At 49.1% G+C, this 25,739-nt stretch overlaps 10 protein-coding genes across 10 annotated transcripts; 3 read left to right on the forward strand and 7 right to left on the reverse strand.

Moving 5' to 3' along the window:
* Window positions 1-1,522: 1,522 nt before the first annotated feature.
* On the reverse strand, window positions 1,523-3,421 carry A1O9_08927 (uncharacterized protein; the record flags this gene model as incomplete). The annotated part of the gene is made up of 5 exons (XM_013402409.1): window positions 1,523-1,695; window positions 1,765-1,962; window positions 2,014-2,264; window positions 2,316-2,690; window positions 2,736-3,421. 5 exons carry the CDS (start codon window positions 3,419-3,421, stop codon window positions 1,523-1,525), a joined length of 1,683 nt encoding a protein of 560 aa, XP_013257863.1.
* Window positions 3,422-4,758: 1,337 nt separating this feature from the next.
* A1O9_08928 (uncharacterized protein) lies at window positions 4,759-6,345 on the forward strand (the record flags this gene model as incomplete). Its single annotated transcript, XM_013402410.1, has 2 exons — window positions 4,759-5,386; window positions 5,444-6,345. The coding sequence occupies 2 exons, from the start codon at window positions 4,759-4,761 to the stop codon at window positions 6,343-6,345; spliced, it is 1,530 nt and encodes a 509-aa protein (XP_013257864.1).
* A 410-nt stretch (window positions 6,346-6,755) lies between these two features.
* On the reverse strand, window positions 6,756-8,888 carry A1O9_08929 (uncharacterized protein; the record flags this gene model as incomplete). Its single annotated transcript, XM_013402411.1, has 1 exon — window positions 6,756-8,888. The coding sequence occupies one exon, from the start codon at window positions 8,886-8,888 to the stop codon at window positions 6,756-6,758; it is 2,133 nt and encodes a 710-aa protein (XP_013257865.1).
* Window positions 8,889-12,324: 3,436 nt separating this feature from the next.
* A1O9_08930 (uncharacterized protein) lies at window positions 12,325-13,330 on the reverse strand (the record flags this gene model as incomplete). The annotated part of the gene is made up of 2 exons (XM_013402412.1): window positions 12,325-12,933; window positions 12,989-13,330. 2 exons carry the CDS (start codon window positions 13,328-13,330, stop codon window positions 12,325-12,327), a joined length of 951 nt encoding a protein of 316 aa, XP_013257866.1.
* Window positions 13,331-13,802: 472 nt separating this feature from the next.
* A1O9_08931 (uncharacterized protein) lies at window positions 13,803-14,039 on the reverse strand (the record flags this gene model as incomplete). Its single annotated transcript, XM_013402413.1, has 1 exon — window positions 13,803-14,039. One exon carries the CDS (start codon window positions 14,037-14,039, stop codon window positions 13,803-13,805), a length of 237 nt encoding a protein of 78 aa, XP_013257867.1.
* A 1,292-nt stretch (window positions 14,040-15,331) lies between these two features.
* Window positions 15,332-17,208, forward strand: A1O9_08932 (uncharacterized protein; the record flags this gene model as incomplete). Its single annotated transcript, XM_013402414.1, has 6 exons — window positions 15,332-15,823; window positions 15,871-15,995; window positions 16,045-16,193; window positions 16,255-16,427; window positions 16,476-16,650; window positions 16,700-17,208. 6 exons carry the CDS (start codon window positions 15,332-15,334, stop codon window positions 17,206-17,208), a joined length of 1,623 nt encoding a protein of 540 aa, XP_013257868.1.
* A 188-nt stretch (window positions 17,209-17,396) lies between these two features.
* On the reverse strand, window positions 17,397-18,353 carry A1O9_08933 (uncharacterized protein; the record flags this gene model as incomplete). The annotated part of the gene is made up of 1 exon (XM_013402415.1): window positions 17,397-18,353. One exon carries the CDS (start codon window positions 18,351-18,353, stop codon window positions 17,397-17,399), a length of 957 nt encoding a protein of 318 aa, XP_013257869.1.
* A 1,640-nt stretch (window positions 18,354-19,993) lies between these two features.
* Window positions 19,994-20,230, reverse strand: A1O9_08934 (uncharacterized protein; the record flags this gene model as incomplete). The annotated part of the gene is made up of 1 exon (XM_013402416.1): window positions 19,994-20,230. A coding segment is annotated over one exon (237 nt), but the record flags the coding sequence as incomplete, so codon positions are not given.
* A 603-nt stretch (window positions 20,231-20,833) lies between these two features.
* A1O9_08935 (oxidoreductase) lies at window positions 20,834-21,763 on the reverse strand (the record flags this gene model as incomplete). Its single annotated transcript, XM_013402417.1, has 2 exons — window positions 20,834-21,085; window positions 21,149-21,763. The coding sequence occupies 2 exons, from the start codon at window positions 21,761-21,763 to the stop codon at window positions 20,834-20,836; spliced, it is 867 nt and encodes a 288-aa protein (XP_013257871.1).
* An 803-nt stretch (window positions 21,764-22,566) lies between these two features.
* Window positions 22,567-23,503, forward strand: A1O9_08936 (uncharacterized protein; the record flags this gene model as incomplete). Its single annotated transcript, XM_013402418.1, has 3 exons — window positions 22,567-22,626; window positions 22,686-22,938; window positions 23,013-23,503. 3 exons carry the CDS (start codon window positions 22,567-22,569, stop codon window positions 23,501-23,503), a joined length of 804 nt encoding a protein of 267 aa, XP_013257872.1.
* Between the last annotated feature and the right edge of the window lie 2,236 nt (window positions 23,504-25,739).

Here is a 25,739-nt window from a genome sequence, read left to right on the forward strand (position 1 = left end):
TTCTTTAAGCTATCGATAAACTTCTAAATCGATATTAAAGAAGGCGTATTAATCGCGGACGTTAAACTTAAAATTAATTACTAATAATACTATAAAATAAGTTAGCTTTAGCGTAATCTCGAAATACTTAATCGGCTTACGAATATAATAGGAATATTACGTAGTATTAAAGTATTACTCTAACGCTTCGTAATTATAGTCGAAGCTAGCTTAGAACGACGACTATCGCTAGGTTCGAGCTAGTCGTCGAATCGAGAACGATCCGGCTTAACGTTAACTTCCTAATAGTTCTTTTTAGCGCGAGTAGGTATTTCGAATACGTAAAAGTAGGAAATAAGGAAGAGAGCGAGGTAAAAGAAGAAGAAAGAGGAGACTTTAGAGATATAGTACGGAATAGAGAGAGAAGAGTAGCTATGAGGCCTTAATATATAGACTTAGAATAGCGCCGAATTAACCCTAATCGTATATACTAAGCTATTACCGTAAGTAAAGTCTCGAGGACGTCTCGGTAACGCTAGTCTATTACGAGGCTAGTTATAAAATAATAACGAGAGGAGTATCTTAGGTATTAACGTTAAAAATAAGGGTCTAGCGCCGATAAGATAAAGAGGATAATCCTTATAAGGTATTTATACCTTACTTTAGCCCCTCGAATATACGTAAGGCTATTACGTACTTTATTAGTACGCCCGAGACTATTTATATTTAGTTATATCGCCTCGAAAAGACCTTATAGATACGCGCGAACTTAAGCCTAATCCTATCGCGGTATATACTCTCCGACGCCCTACGCTAACTCGAAATTAGATATAAGCCTCTTTACCTAGCTAAACCTCTTCGAAGTAATACTAGGGTTATTACTACGATATAGATAGTACTATAGACTTATTACGAGAGATATAATTTATCCGAAAGACTACGCTAGTAAGTTAACGACGTTATCCTCGATATTATAACGAGGCCGTTGTCCGGTTAGGTAGGGAAGGATATAATTATTAATACTAAGCGATTATAAAGACCGTAGTCTATAATATCGCTTCGCCACATCCGAACTAGCTCCGAGAGCTATTCGAACGCTATCCGAAGCGAACCCGGAGCGCCTAGGCGCTAATCTAGTACGTACTTAGGATACTATATAGTCTGACGAGTCCCTCGTACCGTCTTAGGAAGAATTATGTCCCCTTCCCATTATAGGGCCTCGTCACCTCCAGTAGTCCCAACGAGTCATGACATTGGGTCCGGGTGCCACATGCTGCATCCATTATCCTTGAAGCACAGCCTTGTGCACACCCACAGAGGTGCAACCGCACGACTCCGATAACCGGATCGTCAAATAGTGCGCAAATAAACCAACTACAGTAGATTGGCAACATGCACGTTCTACGAGTAACTATCTCGGATGTTGGAGAAAGCCGAGCAAAGCAACATGTTTCGTTCCCTCTGGCGAAACTATCTACTGTATCCGTATCAAGGATTGAATCCGACAATCTGTTAGTAGTAAAGGTCAATGCTAGTTCCATTTTCACAGACTTAAGAAACTTCCTAGCCATTGGGAGCTCATGGTGTCCACCGTTTGTGCAGCCTGATTCTGGACCAGCTGCGGAGATTCGTCTTGGTTGAACGCAGCATCTTCGTGATACCAGTCGAACATATTCCAGCTTTCTGAAAATTGCTGTAGATTTGCAGCCGGTTCGCCTGTAATTGGTGTCTCCCGTTAGTAAGCTCATCTCTAAACCACTGCAAAGATTGCAGGAGGATGATTACCTTCGTCGGCACCTTGAAAAAGGCGCTCGTTGATAACCTCGAAGAATTTGAAAGGGAGCTCGATCGTACTGATTGTTGCTTGGTAGAATTGCATGATCTTTGACGCTTGATGCCATTTCTTGTGGAGGTTGACCTCACAGAGGCCATCGTTCGCACAACATCTTGCTGCAATCATGACCAGCATTGCATTGTAGAGGTCTTGCACGGCCGTGAGCAAAATTCAAGTTCAAAGGGGTATTTTGCACGCACAGAAACACAACGGTGTGAAGTTTCGCACAGGGGTCATGCTTTCGCCTCCTGTTCCCAGGTAGGTGTGTAGTAGGTCGATTGTATTAACAGCGGCTTGTAGGCATTTCGAAGCAAAGCGTCTGAGGGCATCTTGAGCAAATGAGCCCTCAAAGTTATGGTCATCCAAAACCTCAACGCATTGTAATTTGGCTTGCAGCTTAAGCAGAAATGATATTGCAGGCCGGTAGAGGAGTATTTGAGCATAATAGTACCTATGACAATCGAATATCAGCATTGCCCTTGGATTTACCACGTGACACTACCTTATATGAAGATTTAGTCGTTGTTCAAGCATTAGATGTTTGTCGAAGATAGTGCAACGGCATTCGATCGTCAATTCAGCTGGTAGTCGTGTAAACCACCTGGTGAGATTCATCTCGTGTCTTTGGAGCAAGCTGAAATCACCATTGAAAAAGCGTCCTTGGAGGTTGGTCTGGTGATCTGGAGATGCTTCGTGCAACTCTGCGCACAGGTTTCGTATCATAATCGAAAGCCGAACGTTGTTCTCAAAATAGCTGTATGGAGAGAAGTGAAGACGTTGGGTGGAGCTGTCTTTCAATCCTAGTTGGAATTTGTCTGCGACCCTGTACTCACGAGGATCAACCATGGTCGGTTCACCACATGTGGACGCAAAGACACTACTATGGTGAGTCTAAAGTCTTATCCTGCGCTACGGCACTCACATGTCATAGTATATGCAGCTCCACCAGAGCTTGAGGGCAATAGTATCTTGCTCAGCCAAGGTGTCAGCGTACTGAATACTGGGAAACCTCAAACTTCTGCACACCCGAATTGCAAGACCTAGGTAAGTTAGGGCGGCGTGCATGAACCCTCTTTGGCGATGAGTCCGAGCAACACAGTATTGGGTGATGAGCAAAAGGGTTTGTGCTAGAAGCATGCTCGGAGTTTCAAGATCATCAAGACATATTAGTTTCTTTGCTGCTAGAAAGAACCTTTCAGACACAGGCAGACATTGTTCCAGTTGCAGTCTTGTCGACCACAGCGCTCCAAGAGCATAGATCAAATCGACCATACATAGCGCTGTGGGATCGGCATTATTGAGGTCTTCATTGTAGTCCGAAGCACCAGACGTCAAGACTCGGGCAAGATGTTTACCGTGCCAGTCTACCGGGTTCAAAAAAGGAAATGAATAGTATACATGGCTGAAGTAGACGTCCTCAAAGTGCTGCAGCCAAGACGGAGTAAGTCGAGGCGTCGGAATACCATTGTTTTGAGACAATGATGGGAATTTGGCGATTTGTTCGTGAAATTGTTGACTGAAAAACCCGTACTTTGCACCTGGTTCAGTGGCAGTCTCTTCGAACAGTGCGACTGAGCTGAGCATCGGAGCTTGCTGAACTTCAGCCATGAAACTGCGAGTGGAGGATCCCAATGTTTCCTGTTCAAGTAGAAGCTGCTTTCCACTGCTCACATGCGAAACAGGACTGTGAGGGATTGGATTCACTCCTGATTCGCTTGAATGCGGGCCGGGAAATTCGGGAATAGATGAGCTGGGATTAGATGGCGCCTTACCCACCAGCAGTCGGTCTGTGATTTTGCCATGCTGTGATATTGGGGTTCCTGTCTGACTTGAGCTCCTGTACTGGTTGAGTTCGGCCTCCAACAAGTGGATATATCTAAGAGCATTGAGTTTCTCATGGAGGACATTTGGTTTTGCAGGGCATACCTCTCAGACTGACGCCGCTTATCGCGTTCGACGAGGTTTTCATACGAGCAGCTTGCGTTTCGGCCGTGGGACTGACAAGTTCCACATGTCGGCCGAACTGTATCGCATTTGATCTTGCGCGAGCGACATTCACTGCATGCAAGAGCAGTCCGCCGTCGTTTGCTCGCAGCGGTTTTCACCTGATGACCCGCCATTGGAAAATTTCATAGTCCTCAAGAGCGACGAGGACCTAAGTCCTTTTGCAGGTCGCTGAATTTCAGTTTTCGTGCGGCTCTTCCAGGAACCGAATCAGGCTGTCGGGCGCCGGCGTACGAGTAGTTCTTCGTGTCAACGCATCACTCCTAAGACCATAATCTCTAACAATTGAGAGAAGTTCTTGGCTGCGGCAATTTCAGTTGTTAGCATCCACTCCTCTGCTGAAGTCAAGAACCACCCAAGTTTTGCGAGGGGCGGCACCTGTCTACTTGGATGTACTTCTTACCGAATCTCCGTGCCATGAGGCCATGGTTCCTCAAAAGGCTGATGGCAAGCTTGCCGATTGGCTCCTCGGGCTGGATTCGACGACTGAGATAGCCATGCCGACAGGGGTTTTGCCGTTATCACCGAGGCTAAGGGTGGCTCTTTGCCCCGCGGCCGCTATTGCTGGACAAGTGTTCAGTATTTAATACGCTTACACCGATGCGATTGACAAATCCATCGATGTTCTGAAGGAACCTAGCATGTAACCCAGTTTAAGATCTTCGCCTTGACTCAGGTGGATGAAGCTCCACCTCTTAAATCAACCGCGGTCAAAACTTTGGGCTCTCGGAGGTACATAATCGAGCCCCTCTGCTCTCAGCAGCTCGGGCTTATTGCAACAAGTTCAATAGGAAGGAGTTATCTTGAGTCGACCATGCCCTCAATGATCGAAGGATGAATTTGAATTTCCGGATAGCATTGGGAGAGGATTTCAATACAACAAAGAGGCAGAGACCTTGAAGCATCGCTTTTCATTCTCTCATAAGCATCCAACACGCAGCATGGTCCTGGAGGACGATCAGGAGAAGCCCCTACCGCAGCCCAATACGTCTTCACACTGGCGCTCTGTTATACATCACGGCTTGATCAATCACGAGGTACGTTCGTGGCATTATGAAGGCTCAGGGACAGACCTTGATCCCTATGTGGTGACGTGGATTGATAATGACCCCCGAGACCCCAAGGGCTTTGCTCCCGCGACAAAATGGTTTTATACCGCGGTCTCCGCTTTGACCTTATTCATCGTCACCTTGGCCTCATCAGGGTACACTGGAGGTATTCCTTCCATGATGCAGCAATTCGATATCAGTGAAGAACTTGCAATTTCAGGAGTTTCGCTCTATGTTGTCGGATTTGCTGTCGGCCCGATATTCTGGGCTCCTTTCAGTGAGGTGGCTGGCCGTCAACTTACTCATTTGATCAGCTACTCCGTGTTTGCCGCTTTTAACGGAGGAGTGACGGCTGCACAAAACATAGAGACCGTCTTGGTCTGTCGATTTTTTGCCGGGTCTTTCGGGGCGGCAGGTTTGACCAACGCAGCTGCTATCGTCGCAGACATGTTTCCCCCTCAATCACGAGGCCTTGCGATGACATTCTTTTCCGCAGCACCCTTTTTGGGTCCAGTACTAGGTATGGCAATCAATCCATAGACTGATTGCTGGTTTGATTGCTGACAAGTTTCGCTAGGCCCCATTACATCAGGGTTTATATCTCAAGCGGCCCGTCAAGATGGTTGGAGATGGGCCAGTGCTCTCTTTACCCTTCTTTCGGTGATCTTTTTGATCTTGGGCTTTGTCATCATACCCGAGACGTATGCTCCGGTCTTGCTGTCAGCTCGGGCTAAGACGCTTTCCCGGGCTACTGGCATGGTTTATCGCTCTCATTTCGAAGCTGAAGGAGTATCGTTGTCATTCGCTGAAAGGATGAAGATCGCACTGACACGTCCATGGCGATTCCTTTTCGGGGAGCCGATCATATTTCTCCTGTCGCTCTATCTTTCTATCGTGTATGCCATCCTCTACCTCCTCTTCGCCGCATTTCCGGTGGTGTATCAGCAAGAACGAGAATGGAGCCAAGGATTGGGTGGTCTTGCATTTGCGGGCGTGGCGGTTGGAATTGCTGCCGCGGTTCTGTTGAACTTTTCCATTAACAATCGCTATCAGAGGCTCAAGAATCCTACACCGGAGTCTCGACTCCCGCCTGCTATGATAGGTGGTGTTGCGATATCAGCCGGGCTATTCTGGTTCGCATGGACCAATGGAAGATCAGTCCATTGGTTGGCCAGTATCTCAGCCAGCAGTGTCTTCGGCTTTGGCATGGTACTCATTTTCGTGGCGATCAACAACTACCTTGTTGACGCGTATTTGCTATACGCCGCATCTGTTCTCGCAGGAGGTACAGTCATGAGATCGTTACTGGCAGCTGCGTTCCCCATGTTTACGCCTTACATGTACTCCAGACTTGGCATCCACTGGGCCTCCACTATCCCAGCCTTTTTATCCCTTGCGTGTGCGCCATTACCAGTCATCTTTTATTTATATGGGGCTAGGATCCGCAGCCACAGTTGGGTTGCAGCGCAAGGTACTTAGCGCGGCTAACAGGCCGGCTGGGGCCGTTACAGAGTCACTCGCATAATCTTACTCGGAGCTTTGCAGGAACGATAGTATCGACATGGGTCGATCAGCGTCAAGGGACGGGCCAGGAAATTGGGAAACTATTTGTTTTTCTCTGGAAATGATGTGCCAGGATCAACTCGGGAAATGAACAAGTTTGTAAGAAAAGATTTTCTGTCGTTATTATCAATCGTTATGTGTCAACTACATGTAGAAGGATCGTATTTGGTACATATCCGTTGTGATGCATGCCGATCCCCTCCCTTCCACTTTTGTTCTGTGCTGCGTGCTTATGCCTCTCCCTATTTAATGCGTGCTTGGATATCAAAAAAGAATCGAAGATAGAAAAGTATGAGATACATGAAACCACAACATGTTCTCCAGGATCATGATGTAAGAGCCAACACGAAGGCCAACAGACCCAGGGACACAGACCACACCATTGGTCTCTCAGATGAAGCTGCGCCAGTGAATGTAGCAATTGTAGCTGGTCGTGTTCCTGTGGAACCACTTGCAGTTGTTGTAGATCCTGATCCTGATCCCGAGCCGGAGCCAGTGCCAGAATCGCTACCAGAACCACTACCAGAGCTGGAACCACTACCGGAACCACTACCAGAACCGGAGTCAGAGCCGGATCCACTGCCAGAGCCGGAGCCAGAATCGCTACCATTGTCAGTGCTCTTGCCAGTGCCGGAGCAAGTGGAGCCAAGATCAGTTGGAACCTTGGGGAAGTTGTCAATTGCGTCAAGAATGGCAACACCCATACCACCAGAGAAATGAGTCTGGATATGGCAGTGGAGCAGCCATGCACCAGGTGTGTCGGCTTGATATCGGAAGACCATCCAAGATCCCGTTCCCTCAGCAGGAATGCTGGTGAACCCGTCCAAGAATGGAGGGTTCTGAAGGTTGAATTGCATACCGCCGGCTTGAGCAGCTGCGACGGTGGTGAAGTTGAAAGCTCCTGTACCAGCACCGATGGCGAAGAATTTGTTGGCGTGCTTGTGGATTGGATGGGGCTGAGCAACGGGACCTTCCACTTTGATAATCAGATCAATCCACTGGTTGAACTTGGTCTTCAAGATTAGGTCGCTGTTAGGGATGGCACTGGGGTCCTGGAATAGTAGCGGAGGGACAGCGTCGTCTCGCGACTCATCGTATGCCTGGATACCGGAGAGAGTCCATGCCCAGGCCTCAGTTGGCTGGGCGGGATCCTTGAGAATGTCCAGGACAAATGTCTGATCGGCGTGAGAGGAGACGGCGACAGGCGGGTATGGGGCTGCTCGTCCAGGGGCGAATGAGGTGACGGTGGTAGTGTTCACACCGCCGTAGTTGATGACTCCCTGGGTTGAGATGAAATCGTCACCTCCCTTGTATGCCAAGATACCAAAGCCGGAAACGACTTGATTTATGCCAGCATTGGCGACACGGATGATGTAGTCAGCTGGGGTCTGGTCGAGTTTCACCATGAAGGAGATGCGATCACCGTTGGCGAGGGTGAGCTTGTCTACAACTTGAGGCTGAATGTAATTTCCGTTGTACTCGTAGACATACAGTTTGTGGTTATCGATGGCGACGGTGAAGATGGCAAAGCTAGCCGGACTGATGAAGGACATAGCGGCCCAGCCGTCCTTGGGGTCGACCTGGAGAGTGAAGTTTTGGCCTGTGAATGGAGTGCAGACATCATAAGCTCCAGGAGGAAGGGCGGCCAAGTTACGTTGGAACTGTCCCTGAATAACAGGATTACTGGGGGGAATGCAGCCCTTGGCGGTCAAGGCTGTTCCGTTCAAGATCTTGATGGCTGGAGGCGCAGCGTTGGCAGTCAGGAAATCAAGACTGGGGCAGAGTTGCGATCCGAAGCCGTTCAAAGTGATCGAGTCGGTACAAGCCCAGTCAATATTGGCCTCCTGTTCAATCTGGAAGAACTCATCAAAAGTGAAACGATTCCAGTCTGAAGCGAACACAGGTGTGACCTTGTCAGCAGCAGCCTTGACCTGTTGAGCATCACCAATCTGGCCAAAGGGAGTATCGGCAGTATCAGCGGGCGAGATTATAATGGCACCATAGAGACCGTCCATCATCTGTCCTTTGTAATGAGCATGATAGAAGTAGGTTCCAGAAGCATCGGCTTCCCAGGTGTAGGTATAGGTGGTCTGTGATTTGATGACTGTCTGGCTGACGCCGGGGACACCGTCCGCCCATGGAGTGCTGAGTTGTCGAATACCGTGGAAATGGACGCCGGTGACATCGGGGGTGTGGTTGATGACGGTGAAATCAACAACGTCGCCAACCTTCAAATGCAGAGGTGGACCTGGGAGGGTGCCATTGATGAGGAAAGCATTTCTGGAGAAAGCCTTGCTCGAGTCGGTGGGGCCCCAGGTGACATCGATGGTAAATGGGATATGGCCTGTGGAAGGACCACAGGCAGAATTATATGTATCGCTGGAAGCTGTGACGAGTTGGAAAGAAGACAAAGCGAATGACAAGGCTGTAAGAGCCTTGGTAAGGCGGGTGAAGGCCATGGTAGAAATGAAACGAGAGAATGATGGTCGAAAGCAACTGGAAGATCAGAACGTGCAAAGGCGAGGCGTGAGCATGCTTTAATGTTTGGACGTTTTCCAGATCATAAGGCCCAGCCATCCTGGGCCTGAGCAGCGATGAATTGAGTTCTCAAACCTTTGGTCGTTTCGATCATGGGAGACGGGTTGTGAATGGACAATCCTATTGATCCGCTAATCTGACAGGATATTGGCTCTACGATCCCGGTCTCTGTATAGACTAGTGCCACCCGTCAGCGATTGAAAGCACCGTCAGCTTGCTCCTGATGGATGGAAGCAAGGGCCACGGATGTCGCCATGCGCAATAGGGGGAATTTCGGTGCTTCATTTAGCCCACAAAGGTGCTCCGGCTCCGTACGGGGCATGGAGAACAAGATCACCTCGTGCTCATGCTCAGACATGCAGTCTTCTCGATGGCCCGTTGAGAGCGGGGACAGTCGCCTCGTTCATGTGGACCGACCGACGTGCCCACCTCCGTAATTTGCTGCAGCTAGATCATAGCGAAGTTCCATCGCCCACAAAATGCCTGCAAAGGCCAGGAGAGGGAGGGTGAGGTCCAAGGTGACCTGTCGATCACGCTCTGAGTGGTGGGGCGGATGGAGTTAGACTGTTGCCCTGCCAAAGGAAATCCTGATGGTTTTCGGAGGAGATGGCAGGGGTAATCCTCGCTGGGGACGAGATGAAACGCTTAATGAAGCTTATGATCCCACCTAGCCTGCATCGAGGTTATCAAGCGTGGCAGGCGAATTCTAATTGCTCCGCCACCCGAGATGAAATTATTGTCAACCGTGCCATGGAAAGTGGGCAGCTGTTCGTCATGGCAGATGGCCGAAATCAACAATAACATCCATCATCAGCAGACGCAGCCATGCATTCCTGGGATGATGGGATTGCGATGGGAGATTGTATCCTGCCTGGGTAGTTAGTCAACTGACACATAAAATTTTCAAGGTGTCAGACTCACGGGACGGGGGAAGCAGTAATCACACACCCAGCGCTAGCTCCTACGCATGCGGTGTCAAATCTGTGAGGTTTCGACAGGCCAAAAGCTCCGAAACGCACTAACCCACAGGTCCCAAGTTGCCAATAATAAATAATACCTCCCTCTGGAACTGAATCAAGAAATCCACAAGCGACTTGGGCCGTCGTATCTCGCGATTGGTGGGACCCTTCGCACAATAGCGCTCACAATCCTCATCTGCGTCCCAAACCCAACAATCACAGCGCTGGGTAAGTTGTTTGGCGCCTTTTGTGTGAGCTCGACACTACGAGTAGGTACTGCGTGCCTTTGGTACCTGGTACCAATAATCCTGACCCTCGTTTGTTGACAACCAAGACTCGCATACCCAGTCTGGAATATACAGTACTTCAACCGAATTTCCCAGCCTCTGTATACGGAAGGCTCACCCACCCAGCCGACTGAAAAGGCTTTACCAGTGTCTTGATGAGGTTGTACTCCGTACTGTCCACGTGTTATTGAGCTCATTGGAGAGCCTTACCCCGTTCTACGTACTCGGTACCTATCTCGAGCCTTGTGCAAACTCGATTCGGTGTGTTGATCCCTCGCATCGGAGAAATGATAATCCTGGCCGCACGTGGCTTGGCGTCAACCTCAAACCCGCATGTCCCTGCATTTCCCCCTTTCCTTTTCCTTCCCTTTCCCCTTCCCCTTGCTACCGCTCGCTCCTTGGGGCGTTGCACCCTCAGGCGAGCCAAATTGAAACAGCGACCAAGGATCTCAGCAACGACGATGGCGCCGAGCTAGGACATACACTGTAGGGACTCCGTACGGAGTACGGAGTACGAAGTGCTTCCTACCAAGTATACGGAACACACGTCCCTAGAGTCTATCCTCACGATTAAAGCCACACTGGAGCCTAATGCCACACAGAGAAAGGCTTGCGATGGTGGCGTCGAGGCGTCCATTTCCAACGTTGATGGGCGGAGAACCCCGAGAGCTTGCCAGGCTTCCGTACGGTGGTGCAGAACCATGAGAACCAACGATGGCAACGATGGCCGATGGGTGACAAGCAACTGCGCGTCCGCAGGCCATAACCATTCAATATCCTCACAGACTAATATTCTCAACAATAGCATATTCGAGTGCATCTTTACTTCTGTCTACTATGTCCCAGCCATGCGACGAGTCCTCGTAGTTTCTATCCACAGCACCGGGTCTGTCCACTACTGTGGATGCCTAGGCTGGCACTTCTGTTCCGAGCGACAACAGAATTGACCTTGATCCTACTCGTACTCGTGGCGATGGAGCCCCCTTCTATTCATTGTCCAGGCAGAAAAGCCCTTACTTGGTCGAAATCCATTAGGATTCATCACCAAGAATTTTGAAATTGGTTGTCATATGGACGCCTAAGGGAAGCGGAGGCAACACAGCTGACGAATAGCGATAGAGGGCCTAGTATGCTTAATACGGTGAGTTGCCATTCTCTATATGCTGTTCGCAGCCTTGCTTCTACAAAGTGTGGCGTCCTCGTGAAATCGGGTGTAGGCCTCCACTCGCCTGCAGTCACACACTGTTAATGGGTGTGTCTGTTCCCAATCATGATTTTCGCCACTTGTCAATGGGTTTGACAGGAAGGGGGGTGGAGAAGAAGGGGCTTCAGTTACCCTCGTGGCTGGGCCTCGAATCAACAAACGCAGGAGGCGGTTGTCTTGTCTTCTCTACAAAGATAGTTCTTGCCCTTGGCCTAGACATCTTCGGACTACACTTTGCATGCCATTGAGCAAAGAGACGCAGGTTGCGACATTGCATTCACTGCTGCTACTATTCGAGGTCATGTATACCTCCTCGAGTCCTCGAGTCCCCAATCACACAGAGAAGGTGAAACGCATTGCATGGACGGGACAATATCCGTCGACGGAGCCAGAGCCTTGAAATGACAAGTTCACGGTGAAAGTGTGTCTGTTACTTCATGGCTGCGATTAGCAGGCTGTGATGGCGAGTTCCATCGTACTCTATATATATATATATACGTCCTACCCACTAACTTAAGCAATAAAGCGTAGTATTAACGAGCTCTATCCTCTCAAAATTAACGGTAGATAGGCTTTATTATCTGTTAGAAAGGGCGGCCTAATAACTAGAAGATCGCTCTTAAGTTTTGGAATCGGGATACTACGTTCGTACCCTGTATTCCCTCGATGCCAAAAACGCGTCCCCGAGTCCGCCTTCCAAGTTGCCAGATCGTTAGTCACCTAACCCTCGGTCGTTTCCCACTACTCCGTACATACTCACCATCTGTTCTGGCTTTGCAACACTACTGGCCGGGGAATCCGTGTTTGCAAAGATTAACCTTGCCATATTTGGCTACCGTAGAACTATCCATCATATCCTCGCGGACTAGTGTAGCTACCGTAGAAATATCCATCATATCCTCGAGGACTAGTGTGTATATCTAAATCTACAATCCTGTCTCTCCGTGTGATCCGAGTCGACCGAGACTGGAACTCCCTGTTCAGAATAGTCACTGTCCTCCTGCGCCTTCAGATCTCGCTTCGCATTCGAGCGTTTCGCGGTGAAAAGGAAAGTCATCAACATTGTCAGGAGCACGGCCCAGCTGCACACGCTTACAATGCAGCCCTTGCGGTAGCGGGGCGCATCTGCAGCCTGCCAAAACTGCGGTGACGCGATGGAACCGACGCAGAAGATGATGAAAAAAATCGCACCAACGACCGACTTCTTCGTGTTTCCACGCACATTGGATGCCAACAGGCCCAAAACGATGTTGAGGGGGGGTGCCGTGGACCCTGCGAACCAGGTGCTGACCACGATGCCCCAGTTCTTTGATGCAGGGAGCAGCAGCAGGAGGAGACTCCCTAAGAGGGGCATGGCGACCACAAAAAGTCCTGTGTAGCACCGCGCGTTGGGATAATGAGTGGGCACCAAAGCACCGATCCATACCAGGCAGAACGCCAGAGCACCCCCGGGCAGCCCGACCAACAGAGTCTGGAAATCGCTGAAGCCAAAGCCTTGAATGACAATAGAAGAGAACTGGAATATGTCAACACCAAGTTTGAGACACGTAAAGGTACATGGGTCCAATTACCTTGACGATCGCGGTCGGCAGCGTAATGGTAATACCCATTAGCGCGTACATGTATGTCCGAGGGTCGGTAAATGCCTCCTTTGCTTGGGGCCAGTTGAAGTTCGTGCGATCGCGGGTTGCTCGGTCCAAAGCAAGACGTGCAGCGGCAAGAGTGCGCTCTCGTTCGGTCAGGAACCATGCCGTTGAAGTATCACGGGGCATCAGCCAGAGGAAGACGACGCCGGTAATGATCGTGAGTGCACCGCAGATCAGAAACATCAGTCGCCATGTATGGAAGGATGTGTCAATGCGACCAACTCCATACATCAACAAAGCGCCGATGATCTGTGAAACTCCAAACATGGAGACCCAGGTGCTGGGAGTTCGTCAGTAATACATCAACCTAGGAGAAACGTTGACGTACGCAACCCGCACAGGATGCTCTCTCCGACAATACCAGTTGCTGGTGATGATCACAAAAGAGGGGGACACCGCTCCTTCGAAGAAACCAAGGAGAAACCTTATAGCCGCCAAACTTCGAAAGCCTTGAGATGCGGCAAGGCACATGTGGACCCCACCCCATAGAACACTAATCACACCGTCAGTATCTCGTCATGGGACGAAGAATGAAACCATCTCACATGGCGATCCCGACAAAATGAGTGATGCACATGCGGCTCATCAAGTAGGCCGCTGGGTACTGAGAGCACAACTGCCCAAAGTAGAAGAGCGACACCACCCAAGAAAATTCGGATCCGCTCAAGTGCAAGTCCTTCCTCAGTCCAAAAATGGCCGCGTAATTGATGTTTTGTTTGTCGAGATCTATGCTTCCACATTAGACGAGGTTCTCTTGCAAATTGGAGCTCTGCTTTGGGGGGGGAGGGGGATTGAGGTCCGACTTGCATTGGAAGAAGTAGACAAATGCCATCAGAGGTAAGATGACCCGGTCCAGCTTTCGCACCACCTTTTTCTCTTCCTCTCTGTCAACCACATAACCCGTTGCATTTTCCAGTTGTGTCTCCGTCAACACATTCTCGGGCAACGGCTTCAGTTCTTTCGGCTCTTGAGACATTGTAAGTCTCCGTGGAGAGTTTTCTCTGATTACACGTGCAAAGCTTCGGAGGCAAACAACGCCTTACCACGGAAAGAGAATCGAGGTTGAGTATGATAGAGAGCAATAGCCTGAAGCGTCCAGCTGGTATTTATATAGTCTCAATAGCCCAAAAATCTCCGCGCCTCGTCTCCGCTGGTTCTGGGGTATGCGCGGGGCAACCGGGTACTCTGCAAGCGATCGCATCCCTAGAGCGAATAAGAGTGTCGCTTCTACCAAGTTCGCCACGGATGTGCATACCGACAGCGGGACATAGCCCCGGGTTTTGATGCCGACGCACTCAGAAGGGTCAGTGGTCGATTTTTAGAAAAGACAGAAGGCAAAATCTGTAATATCAGACAAGGTACTCCAGGGTTGGCGTCCCGGGGCGTAAATTACTATCATTCAACTTGGATACCAGGGTGAGTCCATTCTTTTGTCACAAAAGAGGAAACGGGTCGGCAAAGAGGTGTCCGGGCGCAGATGCAAGTGTGTTTTCCCCGCAAATCATGGAACCATTGAATTTCAGCGCCGCTTCCAGCTCAAATTCAATCGACTTTTCCAAAGATTCTCTGATGTGACCGTCGATGCATCCCTAAGTCATGGCAAACCAGACTGGAAGCCAGAAGGCACGCCCTCCGCCTTTCAAAAAGCCCCGTACAGCGTCGTACAACGGCGAAGCGGCCAGAACATCCACAGCGTGCGTGTTTTAGCACGCCAAACCCCTTGGAATCCTCGTCTCGTGTGCTGACGTCTTCGGCTTGGTAGGTGTACTGCGTGTCGAGAGAGGAAAAGTAAATGCTCCGGCACGCAGCCATGTCGATATTGTTTGAGACGCAACCTCCCTTGCATAGTTCCCGAGTTCAGCAGACGCAAATTATATCCCATTGAGTCAGTTTCCGTGCCTGACAACCTTGCCAATCGCGGGACGTTGCGCTGACACATAGTCAGCTATGTCGAACGCCTCGAGAGGATGACAGGGTCACTCGAAGGCAGTGGCCCTGAAATTCCACCGGAAGACGCACCAGAAATTTCACAGCTTGGTGCAGAAGCGGCGAGCCAACCTGGTCCAGTAGAGACTACAATGACGGGCCCTGCAGCCGTGGGATGTTATATTCATCCTCTCAGGAGCGAAAGCGGTGCTCCAGATGCCGCCATTTTACGTTCGTGATCTCTATCGCGATTATCGAGCGACGGCTAACCTGTCAGACCAAGCCATCACGACGGACACAAGCATGTCATCCAGTCTAATCTTTGGTTCCCACATCATAGCCATGTCAGCCGAACCGAGAATGGGAAATAAGTCTCCCAGCATCGAGACACCAAGATTACGAGACGATTCTTATGGTCTGAGCTTACCGGATTTTCCGAACGTGAACCATTCATATCTTCAAGAATGGCCCGACGAAGAGCGATCTGAGATCTTGTTGGATGCGATCCTAACTTCGATTGGCAGGGTGCAGCATTTCTTCGATCCTCGATCTGTGGCAGATCGCCTGGCCATGTGCTCTGCATCGAACGGTCAAGAACCCCCGACTACACTATGGTATATCGAGCTGCTGCTTGTTTTTGCTATTGGCGATCTCCTCACATGCAAATTTCACGACCGCTTATCGACTCCTGGAGAGAGCTATTTCATAGAAGCAATGAACCGCATCCCCGGACTCAGTCACCTTCGCACTTCAGGGATCCAGGGGATAGAAATTCTCGGGCTGGTTACCTACTATTTACAGTGTGCCGACCGAAGGGATGACGCTTATGTTTACGTAAGTCCAAAATGCTGGTTTCCAGATCTGAGGCTGAATGGAAGCAGGCCGGCGTCGCTTTGCGGATGGCTCTCCTGATGGGTCTACATCGAGACAGCGGCGCGGCTGCCACGACCCGCTCTGATAAAACCCATCAAAACAGACTGTGGTGGACGATTTATATGCAAGAACGGTATGCCCTGTCTAGCTTTGCACACTGGACAAGATCTGAACAATTTCAGGAGACTTGCGGCGGCGACTGGAAATCCGCTCAGCGTGGACGATGAAGTCATTCGAGCTGCGTTACCACGCGATGCACCTGGGTTTTGTGCTTCAGAAGCCCTCACAACGAATGTTAAGATTGCAAAAATCACCGGTCAAACTTTGAAAAGTTCGTATGGCCCTTGATATCCTTATATCCCGATGTTTCATGTCTGCTAAGTATGGATCAGACATCTATGGTAGCATCGGACAGACCGAGCAGATATTCATGACACACGTGCAGAACATTTTGTCTGAGCTACATCAAATATCACAGAATATGCCTGCCGATTTCGCCGTGGATTTTTCTCAGCAACTGCGCGTTACGAGAACTAGCGCCACTTTGTATCTGATGCTTTATCAGGTAGGTGGCAGTCTTCTATCAAATAGATGTTGCTGACGCTTGAAATAGGCCATCATCCTTGTAACCCGACCCATATTGCTCCAACTTGCCAGGCAGGCCGTCAAAGAACAGCTCCAGAACATAATCCTTTCCAGGCCTCTTGAATCACTGGCGGAAACTTGTATTGACGCCGCTCGGCATACGCTCAGAATACTCTGCGCGCTCAAACAACAGCAACTCCTAGGTAAGCAGATGGCCGACATATCAACTTAGCTCACCGTTAACACAAACAGCAAACTTTGGATTCTCCGATCTCGATGCAATATTTTCGGCAGGATTTGTGTTTGTCCTCGCCGAAACCATTTATCCAAGCTCACACAGACATTCGGGTCTATCCGGAATTCGGGGCTGCTTAGACCTACTTCAAGATCTGAACAGCCATGGCAACAGGCCTTCGGCCGTACGACGGAGAGACATTATCCAAATGTGCAAACAACTCAACATAGCAGAGAGCTTGACCAATACTGAACCGAGCGGTGGTGTCACCATCGGCGATATAGAAGCCGCTTCTTCTGTGCGTGTCAACAACGGGCAGCAAAAGCTGCAGCAAGAAACGGATGCCCAGGTAATTGCCATGGAGCAACCGCTACACTGGGTCGATGACATAGCAGAAAGTGAGATGCTGCTGGGACAAGACACGCATGATCTTCATCTTTGGTACAACCACGACAGCTTGGATCTTACCGGAGCAATCGAGACTGACTGGGAAGCGTTGGCAACTGAGATCTTCCGTTCTGGGTAGTAATCTAAATGTCAATTGGCGGGTTCCATAATTTGCCCCCCCCGTAACTGTACTTGAGATCAAAGTACAGCCTACAAAGGCAAAATCCCCAAAAGAAATAAAACTTTCAACAAATATGCCATGTTTCATTGGTGACAAAATAATGACGTTTCAAATGAAGGGCAGATGATGCAGGCTGATGGATTGCTTCAATCTTTCTTCACGCTCTCATCTCGAGTGAGATACTCATGTACCCTGTTCAGCGCCAGCTTGCCCGTGTATATCTGGGTTTCCGCCGTGGCACTCCCAATGTGTGGAGTCGAAATCACCCGTCCAGTATCCCACAGTTTACCGTATTTTTCAAGCGTCGGGGGCTCTTCATCGTGACAGTCCAGCCCTGCACCCCATATAAGACCCTCGGTCAACGCCTTCATGAGATCCACTTCATTGACGATGCCTCCACGTGCCGCATTGATCAAGATGGCATTTTTCTTCATGAGTTGGAACTGCGGCAGGGCAATCATGTTGTGAGTTTCGGGGGTTAGGGGGACGTGGAGGGTCAACATGTCCACGTGCGGGAGCATGGCTTCGATGGTCTCGACTCGAGTGTGCGGTATATCGCCCCACGCTCCAGCCGGCGCGAACGGGTCGTAAGCATAGATCGGCGCATTGAAACCGCCTTGAAAGATCCGAGCAACAGAAACTCCGACGTTTCCCATTCCAACGATCCCAATGGTCTTGCCTGCAAGTCCAACACCTGAGCATGCCTCTTTCAGGGCAACCTTCTCTGTCACCTGCTTGACCGAGATAGTCCGCAATTGCCGCGCAACAGCCATCGTCAGCGCCAGGACGAGTTCCGCAACGGACTGTGAATTCGCTCCCGGTGTGTTGAGGATTGGAATCCCGCGGCTGGCGCAGGCTGGTTGATTGATGATATCGATACCGACGCCATTCTTGCCGATCGCACGAAGCTTTTGCGCCTTTTCGATGTCTTGTGCGGAGACAAGCTTTTCGCGCACCAGGATCGCTGACGCATTCTCTCGCCAGTTGAGCACTTCCGGATCGGTCCAAAGAACTGTTCGGAAAAGAGATTGGCAGTAGCTGACTACCTCTGGCGGAAACTTCTCCAGGAGGTAGATGTCAGGTAAGGGCGCTAATGATCCCATAGTGGCAGTGGTGTATGGAATAAAGGCGGAAAAGTTTGGGTGGTTGGGGTAAATCAGGGCATCTGAGTCCCGATCGGAAGAAACACTTTAAATATCTAGACAAATATGCCTGTCAATGCCTTCGTACACACCAGTGGTAGACAGATGTTGGTGGCCAACGCTAAACGCCGGTTGGCTACGCCGGGAACCAGGAAGGTGGACGACCATCGGAACGACTTGCCTGGGGCCAGTCGCAGACACAGCCCCGTCTCGCCGGGTCCGATTCAAATTCAGACCAGCCTCTGGATGCTCTTTGAACACAATAGAGTGTACTTTTGTACGGCTGAACGACAGGTTGGCCGTCGCCTTGAGTCATTCCCAGGTGGGACGGAATCGAGACCCGATGATCCCTGCTCATTGCCGCCCCAGGGATTGGTTCGACAGAGTGGAGTGCTATACCATAAGTTTTTGAGGGCTTCGCGGAATAGGGTGCCGATGCCCCCATGTTGTTCATATGTTTGCGGCCTCTCTCAACCATTGCCGGATGCTCTAGTCACTGTCTGTAGGCTCTCCCTGCGGTCTTTCATTTTGCACCTCAGATGCTCATTCAAGGTCGAGAATGTACGGGCAAGCGCATAGCCCGAATGGTGATTAGGGGGGGAATTAATTTGGTGGTGACAACTTAGCCTACCCACGTGCCTACTATACCGTACCTCGTATTGAAAAGCGAAAACACCCACGTGACCTCCTCTCTCATGCCAAGCCCCTGTTGCTAATGATTCTGAGCCACTCCAAATTCTTGGGGAGCCCAGCCTTGCTACTTAAAATATCCAAATGGTATCATCAAAGATAACCTCGTCGAAAATAAATGTCGACTACTCCTTGTAGCAAAAGGAATAACATTGCGGGTATTTTCAGGGCCTTGGTGTTGGCCGGCCAAGTGCCGATTAAAAAGATCACTCCTCTTTCGAACCTACTGGCATGTTCTCGAGGTCATGAGTGGCCGAGTTTCCAATAACACAGGCCCGCTACTCACACGTGAAACCTTCCAAAGCCTTGCAAGCGACGCTAGTACTGATCACATTGAGAGTACATATTTGTGTGGAATCTACGTCTGCATCCTTCAAACATCTTTGAACGTATAGAGATTGAATACGAAGTTGAAAACCCCCCAGCTTGGGGCCGACCACCCCGCCCCTATGGTTTTATATATCCACCCGTGCACGACTCACCCACTGACTTCCCCTTCATACCCAGCCGATCCTATTTCGCCCTACATAGACTCTCCTGCAACATAGCACAACCTCCGCCTAACAAGAGAGCGATTAGGCTTCGCATCCTTTTTCTATGCACCCATTTACGAGCCTGAATCGCAACCCTGTGCCATACTTCTGTTGATTGCGAAATATGTAGTAACAGAGATCTAAAGGTAGAATCAATCTGAATACTCGATGTCGTAAACCACAGTCTCCTCACACAGTTTTTCCCGAAGCTTATGAACCCTAGAGCAAGCATTGAGTCAACTACCAGTACAGTGATGGCTTCCGCGACTGTATCGGGGGCCTCGGCTTTGCGCTCGCAATTGCGGACATCCACTGCGAGACCATCCTCACCGAAGAATTCAAGGGGGCAAATGCGCGGGAGGAATGCTGAACATACTCGAGGTGCGCGGGGTGTTCCGCATACGACTTCAGATCATCCGCTTTCTCTATCACCGCAACCAATGCCATGCTGAACCCCATCGCCCTGTGTGCTGTCGACGGGAGTGGTGTGTCCGCTTCTAACTTGACGAGCCCTGGAATCTTGCCAACCATCCCTTTGGCCAGACTTTTCCACTCGTTCAGCTGCGAAGAAGTAACATCCGGTTTGACCTTGAAGAGCACTGCGGTAAGGATTTGTTAGGTCTCTAGCTGTGCTAAGATCTTACCCGAGGAGACTAACCTAGATGGTAAATTGGCATTGTGAAAACAGGACTTGTTATTTGAAGTTTGTTCGTCTGAGGAGATGTGCAGATGGAATGCTGACATCAGAAATCTATTCCAAAGAGAACCCCTTCGCACACAACAGCACTGAGACGCATCTACTAAACTTTATGCTTGAACGCCAAAAATCTTCTTTCCTACACAGTAACAGCATGGTTTCTCTCTCTTCTTGAGAAAGCTATCGGGCGTGGAATCCGTGGTCGGGTTTTGGAACCGACACACTCTCTCTATCCGCTCCTCCCCACACAACACGGCTTGGGAGCTACGTCAGAACTACAGTAGCAGCCGTCACTGACTCATTGACTATGACAAACACTTGTGCGTTGGACGAGACCAAAATTTTGATGGAAAATAGCACCCTGCTGGCTTTCGAGGATTTCGATCGTTGACTAAAATACATCTCGGCATACGTCTGCAACATATACTTCTTCAACAACACTTACGACATTCCTTGGATATATCAAGAATTCAAGCCTTCTCTCGGCGTCAGATTTGATATCAATGCTTTTACTTTGTGCTTCACAGATTTCGGTGCAAAATAGTTGCAGAAGCCTTGTGAGATGTCAAAATTCCACTCGAGAAAGGGGAACCACCCAGCGTGCTTACCTGATGATTGGGGAACAACAGCGAATCCGCTAGCACGACGTTCTCCCGCAGACCTGCACTGAACACCACCACCTCTGCAACATCGTCCGGTGTCAGCGTTTCGCAACCAGCGTAGACAGCGTCGGCTTTTTCCTTGTCACCGCCAAATCTGACGATGGAGAACTCCTATGATATATGTCAATACTCTGGTATTTTCGGCCGACGCCGTCAAGAGCTGGTGGGCAGTACCGTTTGCACTTGCCCTGGATCCACTTCCATCACTCTGATGCGGGTGGAAATCAATTCCTTTCTCAAGCTGTCTGTAAATATGCGGACCGCGGCTTTCGTGGCACAGTAGATACTTCCGCCGACATAGCCCTCTCGTCCGGCGATGCTGCCGATGTTGATAATGTCGCCAGAACCACCGTTGGGTTGGGAACGCATGATTTTCAACACTTCCTGCGTCATGTGGATCAACCCATACACATTGGTGTCAAACATAGTCATGATATCCTCTCGGTCAATGGTGGGGGCCTGTGCAACACCCTTGACTAGACCGGCATTGTTGACGAGAACATCAATCTTTCTAAACTCGTCGGGCAATTTACTGATGAAAGATAGCACTTCCTCTGGCTTGCTGACATCCAGTTGGATGGGCAGAACTTTGACGCCACTGCCGACCTCTTTGCTGATATCCTCGCTGATTTGCTGTAGCGCGTCGATGCGACGAGCGGCGAGAATGAGCTTCAGGCTCTTCGGAGAAGCTCTCGCAAACTGCTGCGCCACGCTTCGTCCGATTCCCGAGCTGGCTCCTGTTATTAGGACAGTCTTGCCTTCAAGGCGTTTGGCAATGACGGAAGACATCCTGTAAAGTAAAATTCCGGGTTGAAGGGTAACACAATTGGATTGATGTTCGACTGGTAGTGAGACAGCTGTTAAAAAGTAAATTAGCTTAGACAAGGAGGCAGAGAAATGCGAGACTCACAAGCATGGGTGGAGACTTGTTTCTACACGTCCTTCTCCTAGCGTCGGCGAGCTTCCATATATCTGCGCCAACATATTACGTGCTGTGCGGCTGCAACATCTACACTATTTGCCTTCAGCTTTAGCCTATAGGATGACACGTTTTAGATGATACAGAGCTCCTCCCGGCCGCTTAGAAGGTGTTCATTGGGAGTCTCGTGCTGACCAGCGATCTGCGTTGAAAAGGACCAAGGCATGGGCGGCTTTTGTCCCCGTATGGGGGACAGGAGTTGGTCTTGCAACAGCGGGTAGCGAATGCATGGTCGAACACAACAGTTCGATATGTGACTCAGTGTGGCAAATACTTCGTTCTGGGCTTCAAGCAACCGTGCGACAAGAGAGGTCGGTGAAACCAAGTTAGTTCGAGCACAGTTGTTTCGGCTTTTCCTCCCGGGGGTGAATGTGATCAACTCGTGGCGTTGGAGTCGGGAATTCTTGCCGTACTTTATCAAGCAGTCTGAATATTTCATGGTGGGCAGATTCGACGCTCCTAGTGTGGCTTTCCTAAATAGATCAGGTGAATTCCCTCATAACTACAAGCACAGTATGCTTTTACCGAAGAAGGTATTTCCCAAAGTTTGGAAGCGGGAGAACATCACACAACACGCAATTTTCGACTAGAGACTTATTGGATTATTGTAAAAATGGCGACCACTATCCGCAACAGCCTGATCGATCAAGAAAACCAAGGGAAATTATGCGTAGTACGACGTCCTGCAAATCACCACCGAATGTGGAGCTGGACGGCTAACCGCAGTCACAGGCATTTAGCATCAAATTCATTACATCTCCTGAGGTGGTATATATCGCTCGGAACGCTGGCTTCAACGCCCTATTCATCGATCTCGAACACTCCAGTCTATCGTTACAAGTCACGAGTCAGCTCTGCGTGGCGGCACTGAACATCAATGTTACCCCCTTCGTTCGGGTACCAGGACGTGTTGAAGCAGGGTTTATCCAGCGAGTCCTGGACAACGGCGCCCAAGGCGTCATATTTCCTCATGTGGACACTGAAGGTGAGAGTCTTTCCTTCCTGGGGTACTCGTTGAAGTGGTTTTGTCGAGGCCGGGCCGTCGCTAACTCCAACCAGAGCAAGCCCAGGCTGCCGTTAAAGCATGCAAGTATCCGCCCCTAGGCAAGAGATCGGTGTCTGGAATGCTTCCACATATGGGATTCAAAGGTACCCCTATCGCTCGGGTCCTGGAGGTGGGGAACGTGGGCATGTCCACCGTGATTGTCATGATCGAAGGACCCGAAGCGGTGTCGAATGTCGAAGCCATCGCAGCGGTTGAAGGCGTGGATGTTGTTCTAGTTGGGACGAACGATTTATCTATCGAGCTTGGTCATCCGGGCGAATTCGAGCATCCATCTTTTTCTGAGAGCATGGAAAAGATTGGTGCGGCGGTCAAGAAGCACAAGAAGATCCTGGGTGTTGCAGGGATCTACGATCGACCGGACCTCATGCGCAAGTTTGTTCATGTGTACGGTGCTCGATTCGTGATCGGTCATGGTGATCTACCACTTTTGGCAAAAGCCTCGGCAGGTGTGATGGCAGAGATGCGAGCCGTTGAGTCGACTTAACATTCCAATGAGGAGACCAGTTGAGGATGCAGATGGATTTTCTAAACAGGCCGATATCAGAGACCCTAGATCCAATTATCTTTCACAAAGTATGAGAACTCTTGCGAGGGCAGTAGGCCGCCCAAACCTCCCGTGCTCACCGTCCACTGTGATGTACGACGTGCTCCATGTGCTAGGCCGATCCGCATGTTGATGGAGAAAGTGGTAGGGTCAATCTTTCTTCATGACGGCTTGGGACAGGAACGATGTGTTCGATCCATGGCGAGATAACGGATATTGTATCAGGGCAGTCCGCAGGTGAGTATTATGATTCAAACTCTGCTCAGGAGGCACCGGGGAAGTATCAGAAAACCTTACAGCTGTGGTCCTTCTCAATGCCCCTGCAGTTTGCCTCTCCGAATTGATTCCAGACACCATGTCGCTTCTCACCGCTAAAGCCGATCCTCTTTGTAAATATGTCCACTGTAGCTATCAGGAAAGCGCGTATGCGAACCATCCAGCTAAATCCGATGCTGGAGGAGTTCAGCAGTCTATTTAGACCGACGGGAAAGAAAATACCGCCAAGAATATACTATGGGCAATCTTGATTAATCCTAACATATATGTTTACTTTGATTGATGTGTATTCACAAAACTATTCCTGAAGTCAAGAGATTGGAAAGGCATAACCGTGAGGTTGGCAGACAGGTCTTCCAATAAACACTGACATTTCAGCCTTATAGCGACCGGTGTAGGATGGAACAAGGGTGCCTGGCGACCCCAAATCACTACATGACATTTTCTAACTAGGGCTTGTGTAGCCCGCGCCCTATTTTGTCATAGTAGAACGGACGGCAGATTTCGCGATGAAATTCTTTCGTCCGGTTGCGACCTATCTTGTTAGCCTGACTACTTGTGGCACCTCATGCGCCCTACGGATGAGAGTTGACCTTAAACGAAGCTCTCCCCTAATCCCTAGACTTAAGGCATTAATGTTTTATCCTTATCCGTTCGCCTTTAGCCAAACCATCCCTTACGCTCTAACTTATAAGGCTGAAGAGGTAAAATTTACGGTAATTAATTCTCCTACTTTTGCTTATATTTATCGACTTTCTTTGTACGCATCCGTCGAGCTCTCCCTTAAGTACTTCGTCTTAGAGTATAAGGGTTTAGCTAGGAATTTAGAGTAATTCGTCTAACTACCGTATAACGAGGATTCTAAAGCTGAGGAGAGAAAAGAAAAGAGAAAATCTATCTACTATACGAATAAAGGAAATACTCCCTACCCTCTCCTATAGTAGGTTAGTATAGTTTCCTAGGAGATAATCGATAGGGAGGAGTTACGTAGCTTCGGCTATATAGTTATATAGCCTAAAGGTATACTACGAGTAATCGCTCTAGGGCGTACTCTAGATGTCACGGGATGCCAAGAAGTACGTATATATAGTGGATTGCTAGAGATATCGACACGAAGTGTCGATACTCTACGTCTTTTTAGCTTAATCGCTAGGGGCTATAGCATCCGCTCTAATAATTATATCGACACTTCGTACGAGAGTACTCTAGGACTAGGCTACGGTTTATATACGATGCCCGTACGCGAAGTTAATATACATAACTAGCGAGGATTCGAGTCTCGTTTAAAGTACTTAAGTTTTTTATAGGGCTTAAGGCGGTACTATATATATACGACTCCTAAGTTAGAAATTATAAGAGTATAAGTAACTTAACGAGAACACTAAGATAATCGATTAATTACTATATAGTCCTTAGAATATCGACTATAAGAACTTAAGGAGTCTAAAAACCTCGTATACGATTCGTATAGCTCCTAAGGTCTTATATACTAGGCTCCTTAGTATTTTAGAACTAGTCTTAGTATAGAATAGGTACTTCTAGAGTCTACCGTAGTCCTATTTCGTAATAATTACTCTCCTCCCTCGAAGTATATATCGGTGTTTTGGCCCGTAGCCTAGCGTAACTCAATTTGCTATAGGAGCCTAGGGAGCCTAGGGCTACTCAGCGCTTATTCTATATTCTATAAGAACCTAGGGCTACTCAGCGCTTATTCTATATTCTATAAGAACTTATAGCTACTATTATATTTCCTAATTAGGTAATTTTTATATATAGATATATTAGTAAATTTAGCGTATTTTTAATTTTTTAAAAAAATTAAGGTTTAAAGTTTACGCTAAAGTCGGCTAACTCGCTAGTACTCTAATTAATTAACTAACTACGCTAATAACTTAATAAT

This window comes from Exophiala aquamarina (genome assembly GCF_000709125.1).
Source record: "Exophiala aquamarina CBS 119918 chromosome Unknown aczIA-supercont1.8, whole genome shotgun sequence".
Lineage (NCBI taxonomy): Eukaryota > Fungi > Ascomycota > Eurotiomycetes > Chaetothyriales > Herpotrichiellaceae > Exophiala > Exophiala aquamarina.